Source organism: Cebus imitator, unplaced genomic scaffold (genome assembly GCF_001604975.1).
Source record: "Cebus imitator isolate Cc_AM_T3 unplaced genomic scaffold, Cebus_imitator-1.0 Scaffold453, whole genome shotgun sequence".
Classification (NCBI taxonomy): Eukaryota; Metazoa; Chordata; class Mammalia; order Primates; family Cebidae; genus Cebus; species Cebus imitator.
This window is the reverse complement of record NW_016107768.1, coordinates 243,494-250,460: the sequence shown is the minus strand read 5'-3', so window position 1 is coordinate 250,460 and position 6,967 is coordinate 243,494. Positions and strand designations below refer to the sequence as shown.

The 6,967-nt window shown below is 37.5% G+C and overlaps 1 protein-coding gene across 8 annotated transcripts in view; it reads right to left on the bottom strand.

Moving 5' to 3' along the window:
* Positions 1-3,319: 3,319 nt before the first annotated feature.
* Positions 3,320-6,967, bottom strand: part of VPS36 (vacuolar protein sorting 36 homolog) — a 39,603-nt gene continuing 35,955 nt past the window's right edge. For 4 of the 8 annotated variants that reach the window (XM_017511825.2, XM_017511823.2, XM_017511824.2 and 1 more), the window contains 4 exons: positions 6,306-6,370; positions 5,052-5,136; positions 4,032-4,108; positions 3,325-3,935 (listed from right to left, as the gene is read on the bottom strand). In XM_017511825.2, the coding sequence (XP_017367314.1) occupies positions 3,842-3,935; positions 4,032-4,108; positions 5,052-5,136; positions 6,306-6,370 (321 nt within the window). In that variant the 3' untranslated portion in view covers positions 3,325-3,841. Of the gene's footprint in view, positions 3,936-4,031; positions 4,109-5,051; positions 5,137-6,305; positions 6,371-6,967 lie in introns of all 8 variants that reach the window. The other 4 variants (XM_037732551.1, XM_017511822.2, XM_017511828.1 and 1 more) reach the window with 2 other exon arrangements.

Sequence of the window (6,967 nt, the reverse complement as noted above, 5' to 3'; positions counted from 1 at the left end):
TCTCAAAAAAAAAAAAAAAATGTGGTAATGAAGGGAGCTTTGGATAGACAAGGGGAATGTGTCCAGGAACACGAATGGGGCACACCTCTCCTGTTCCTTTTTCCCAACACCTGCCACTTACTGACAATCTCTTGGTCTTTGTAAGCCTAGTTTACCAGGTTCTTCCTCTCCTATGAAGCTGTCCAAAGCCCTCCATCAGGACTAAGGTCTCCTACCTCTGTCCTCCCCAGCATGGTACGTATGCCCCTTCCATGGCACTTACTTCATTCCATCTTCAGTGAAAGTTGCTTACATGTCAGTTTCCCCAACTAGGTCTCCCTTTTCTTAAGGACAGGGCTGATCTTATTCATCTTTGTATCCCCTCCCACTACCAGTGCCCAACAAAATTGTTGATGCAAAGTTGCTATGTGTTCAAAAAAATGTTTTTTTCATTGAATTGAATGGGAGCTCAAGTAGGATAAAGTAGAACCAAATTATAAATAGGAATATAGGTCAGAGTTCATTCATTCAGTAAATATGTATTGAATGCTTACTGTGTGCCAGGCCCTGTTCTAGGCTCTGAGGATACATCTATGAACAAACCAGCTAAAAACCTCTGCCCTTGTGCAGCTGAAACTCTAGACCGTAAGGGATGGGACTAGCAATAAATTTACGTAAATTCAACCATACCTCCTAGAAAAAGACACATGCATGTAAATTATTAATGCTATAAGAATCTACTCTTGATACGCAGTTTGTATTTTTGTACTTAATATAAGCATAATATGTTCATACCTACATATAACTCTGCTGGGATTTAAACTTTAAGACTACAAAGAGAACTTTATTGGTAACTTAGGAGATATTCAAGGACCATTTTGAGCATACTCGATTTAGTCCTTAGGTACGGTCTTTAAAACCTAACCACCTTACAAGTTGTAAAATGAAGACTCTGAGACTTTTGGGCAAAAGAACCATTTTAAGTATTTGAGCATGAGAATGATGACAGGATGGATCCACGTTCTCTCAGACTAATCTGATAACAAGGAACAAGAAAGAGTACATTCATATGAATATACGTGGTCAGGCAACAGTGGAATTCGCATCAAGAATTTTTTAAAAACCAAACCAGTTCAAGACATGTCCCATTCTTTTAAGACAACTAAAACAGTAAGAGCTCAATGTCATAAATATTTATAAGCAACTCTTGAGTATAAAATCCAAAGGAAAAATTCTTAACATAACTGGCTTTAGTATGACTAAAAGTTTATCATTTTCATATATTTTTCAGAGTATTAAAAAAGAACGCCGAGAAACCATTTTTAAATTTTGTAATAATTTTACTCTATATACATTAATACCAATCATTTAACCCTAAAAATAATCTTCACCAACACAATGTAAAAAATTTTTTTGACAGTAAACAACTAGAAATATTGCATTACCATAAAGCTACAAAGAGGTTCATGCTCCTAAGAGCAAAGTTAGGAAAACAAAAAAATAATAATTATGCCAGTGATGATAAGCACCAAGACAGAACTTTTTTGCACTTAGGGCCTGATTGGTTATATTTAAACATAGCTTCTACATTAGAGGGCCAAAAAACACCTTATAATAATGGCCAAAAAAAAAAAAAAGATAAAAATACACAAATACATACAAAAGGTCTGGAAACAGTAAAGAATGCCCACTTTAAAAATAATAAAACCAATTATACTCATTTTTAAATTAATGTGACATTTGTAAAATATATTTATATGTCACTTGTCTTCCTTCTTAGGTCACTTTATACAATTCAGATTGCTCCATTTTTGTTCATCAATTGTCAAACTAAAGTAAACAAATATGTTAAATTATGTAGGTTTGCTTTAATGAATCCAAACCACGAGAGCTAGATCTAATAGCTCCAGCAATCTTCCTTGCAACTCACTCCAACTGCTGAAACAGATTATTTATCTTTAAAATTTTAAAAGCCTTAGCCAGGTAAGAGAGAGAGAGAGAGAGAGAGAGAGAGAGAGAGAGAGTGTGTACAAGTTTGCCAGAGCACTGTGAGACAGTGAGTACCACCCAGAAAGAGGTGAGACATACAAACAAGTTTCCACAATGGTCCAACTAACCCCTAAAAGACTTGGGCAGTCAGACACTGAGTTACCCTCAAAATAAACATGAGGCTGACCAATGGGGGAACCAGAGGATCTGTCACACAATTGAAGAGTCAGTGACAGGTTTGGAAAACAAAAACTAAAGTAGGATGTCTCAGGCACAACATTCCTGTGACACTGGAGGACACCAAGGAGCAATAGCCACTTTTCAGACAGGGATAAGGGACTGAGATCCCCTGGGTCTACAGCTGAAGGTCCCTGGCACTTCCCAGAGGGCACTTCAGCAGTCTCTGGAGGTGGCCCTCCACATTACCCACTGACAATGTCTTAGGGGACCCAGAGTGTGAACCTGGGCATCCCTCCTCCTGGTCCCAAGGGTGCTCCCAATACAATACTTTCCCTCCTGCAGGCTTGGCCAAAACCATCACTACCCTTTCACTTCCAACTCAGCTTCAGAAAGGGAATCTCCTGTCCTGTGGGGTCCCTGAGTTTGAGATAATGCCAACATACTGGAGGCTGCAGAGCAGTAACATGCGAAGTCAGGTAGTCACTTTAAAATTTAAGCAATCTGCATGCAGTATTAGCCAGTTGTTACCTCAGTAACACTTCGTACCAAAGTAGTTTTTCCACACAACTTAAAAACGACAAAGAAAAAAATGTTGCTGGAATATGATAGAGACACTTCTTAAAGTTCAGTGTTGAAACTCCTTATGGAAAAGAAAAGGAGACATTACTTTTCCACTTTCTATTTCCTGTCTGTGGCTTTGAGATAAAAGAGCACTGAGGTTCCTGTGAAGCTATTTAAAGGTTCCCTCTGCCATTCCACCGGCACAACAATCCCAGGGAATTCCTGAGCTGTGTACCTCCTAAATTTGTAATCATAACTCTGGGCATGTCTATACAGCTCTCTAGTGCAGTTTCAAAATCCATAGCATTTGGAAACAAAATGACACAGTTGCATTCTTTAAATGCCAGCCATGAAATCATCACTTAAAAAAACAAAAAGAGACTAGATGGAATATATATATGTGTGTGTGGATGTGTGTGTGTGTGTCTATATATATAGAGAGAGAGACATACTCTAGATGGAATATGTGTGTGTGTGTGTGTTTACACACACCATAGATGGAATATATATATATACGCACTAGCCGTAATATATATATATATGTATATATACACACACACACGATGGAATATATATATATATATATATATATATTTATCAAATAAAATCCTTTCATTTTTAAAGGTGTTTCATTTGGTATGTTGAAGACATGCCTATGACTGCTTCTAAAAGCCCTTGGCAGGAGCCTCATATAGCATGCTGCAGTATGATATTTTGTCCCAATGTTGTCATGTATAATTTGGTGAATTTCAGTCACACCCAAATAATCAACCAACCTGTCCGAACATGCAACTTCTCTTTTTAGTCTCTGCAAAACTAAATTCCCTTCTTTACAAAATAATTAGATTTGAGGATCAAGTTAAAATGCACTATATTTCAAGTTAAACTCAGGCTTCTGCACAACTATAGCATGATTTTAAAGTCATGTTGGCATTCACTGTTCTGTATTTTCCTATGTGTATCCTAAATAAATTTCCTGGACCATATTTAGTGAGAAATTAAAAGAGTTTTATATTACACTGTGAAGTTTGAATAAATTCTCAGTTGATCAGGGTTTATCTCTTAGCTCTATGTCATACAACCTCTACATGACACAAGCATATGGACAAAAATGATTTTAAATACAAAACCCTTAGCTCTGTGTCATAAATAAATTTGGGTAAAAACGCAGGCCTTCCACTGAGTCATCACGGCAAAGATGGCCCATCTTCTCTGCAAGCAGCAACCTAAAACAAAAAAACAAAAAACCCCACACAATTATCTGTCCATGCAGAAACACAAATACACATTACATTGTAATGAAAGGTAAGAACCTTACTTACCTTTCTTTGGCCAGGAGGACAGACATTCCCACGAGCTTAGCAAACTCTTCTGATGTTAGGGATCCCTTTTCCGAAACCTAACAGAAACACACAGCAGAAAAAAATGTAATTCATGTAGGACACTAATTTAAACACACTCTGGGTACTAATAGTAGGCAGAATGTATACCAGTATATGCAAGAAATAATTTAATGTCCTACTAAATTCCAAAGACCATTCACTTTAGAACTAAATCTTAATACTTAATCCTACAAAAGTTGAAGGACCCAGAAGAGACATAGAAGAGACTAAAATATCAAGATCAAGCTCTCTATAATGTAACAAAGTCACTGTACTAAAGCCTAAAAAGAACTATTCGATATTCTGAAAAAGAATATATAACAAATTCTGAGTACATATTACATGCTCCAGTGAAGGAACTTTATACATAGGTTTAGTTTAAAACATGTGGTAGAAATAGCTGTAGTCTTGGGGTTTTCATCTAGTTGAAAATGAGAAGGATAATAAATGGGAGTTATTCAAATTATACAGGCTCACCATAGAAGCTATAAAGACAGTACTATTTCAAGTATCCTAATGAGTAATACTGGTAGTTTGGCCAGTAAAATCCATCTAAACTACAGTTGCTTTTTATATTTTTTGAAGCAATTATTTTCATAAAACAACTTGTGGTGTTTTACAAAGCTGCTTATCTAGGTGTTAATGGAAGAAAAAGTTTAATTGTGTGTAACATCTGATAAAGTTAAAAATCTGTTCTCAACACTAAAATTTAATAGAAAAGAAAGCACCTAACTTTAATTATTCTTACATGTAAGATGTTAAGAGTGTCAAGAAATTTCAAAGAGCTCTTAATGTATGACTGGTTAATATTGATTCATTGTTAGTGATAAACTGTTTTTATTTGGGTGTGCGAAGGCTACTTTTCAGTAAAGTTAAATTCAAAAGGAAGTCCTGTTTTTTGAGTTGCAAGACTTTGGGTCTTCGTAGCTTTAAAGACTAGAGAATATTGGTTTCACTTACTGTCTCCAGGGCTGAGGCCACCATTTCCTCTTCTTTGTGAGACTGAAGCTCAATTACCATGACGCCACTGTCAAACACACGGAGCCTGAAAACCACAGGTGTGAGAACAAAGCCAGGAATTATCTAGGATATTCAACTGCTGAGAAGAAGCACATCTTTTTTTTTTTTTTTAAGATGGAGTTTCACTCTTGTTGCCCAGGCTGGAGTAAAATGGTGTGATCTCAGCTCACCACAACCTCCGCCTCCTGAGTTCAAGTGATTCTCTTGCCTCAACCTCCCGAGTAGCTGGGATTACAGACATGCGCCGCCACGCCCAGCTAATTTTGTATTTTTAGTAGAGACAGTTTTCTCCATGTTGGTCAGGCTGGTCTCAAACCCCTGACCTCAGGTGATCTGCCCGCCTTGGCGTCCCAAATTGCTGGGATTACAGGTGTGAGCTACCGTGCCCGGACAGGAACACATCTTTTATACCTTCTTTTATGCCCAGGTATGAGGGTAATATTAAACAAGACAACATTTAAAACCTATCAAGCACAAGCAATGATGGCATAAACAGCTCACGAATACACAGAAAATAAAATTATGAACTAGAATCTACATGCTAAATAAAATGCCTGGCTACTTTTTTTTTTTTTTTTTTTGAGACAGAGTTTCGTTCTTGTTGCCCAGGCTAGAGTGTAATGGCACGATCTTGGCTCACAGCAACCCCTACCTCCCAGGTTCAAGCGATTCTCTTGCCTCAGCCTCCTGAGTTGCTGGGATTAGAGGCATGCACCACCATGCCCAGCTAATTTTGTATTTTTAGTGAGACAGGTTTTCTCCATGCTGGTCAGGCTGGTCTCAAACTCCTGACCTTAGGTGATCCACCCACCTCGGCCTCCCAAAGTGCTGGGATTACAGACGTGAGCCACTGTACCCGGCCGCCTGGCTACTTTTTTAAACCAAAAAATAAGAAAAAGAAAATTCACAGCTGAACATCTCCAGAGACTAACACAAAATGTCTAAGGGAAGAGGGGCTAGTTATTCTAACCTCATGGGAAGAACCACACCCTATCTCATTCCCCCAAATCCACAAGAGTCTGACTACTGGCCCTGTAAGAACATGCCCAGCCCTGATAAAGATGAAATAATATAATTGCAAGAAGGCAATATTCTGGCTTGACACTAGGGATGGCAAACTTGGCTGGCGTTTCCCATCTACCCCATGCAGAATCATGGTTGCAGGTGGTGAACTTCCTGCAGAGGTTCCTTTACCTGAGAGGTAATTTCAGTGCTTCCAGCATTTTGCATGCATTCACTAAATCTTCTGGTGAGAGCAACTAAGAGGGAAAAAAAATTCCAGTAATGCTATATAATTGTAATGATCACTAAAACGGAAGAGTAAATTTTAAAATTATTTATCAATAATTTTATGTGATTTAATCACTACAAAGCAAAAAAGATTAACAAAGGAGCCAAAGACTTCTATTCATTAAAGTAGTACTACCCAATAAAATATGCATGCCACATGTTATTATAAATTTTATAGTAACCACATTAAAAAGTAAAAAGAAACATGTGAAATTAATTTTAATGCATATATTTTATTTAGTCGAATAGATTGAATATAGAACCAATGCAACATATAAACAACACAAAAAATTCTTAATGAGATGTTTAACATTTCATTACTTATTTTGTACGAAGTCTTTTCAATCTGGTGCATTTTACACTTGCAGCACATCTTGATTTGGATTAACTACATTTCAAGTCCCCAGTCACCATGTGATGTGGCTATCCTTTTGGACAGTGCAGCCTTAACAAATCAGCATGGTGTGGTGATAACAAGCACAGCTTTCAGTTCCACAGGATGGCTCCAGAGCCAGTCCAGCCTAGATCCAAATACCTGTCAAACTACTGTCTCTGGCTGTGGCCTT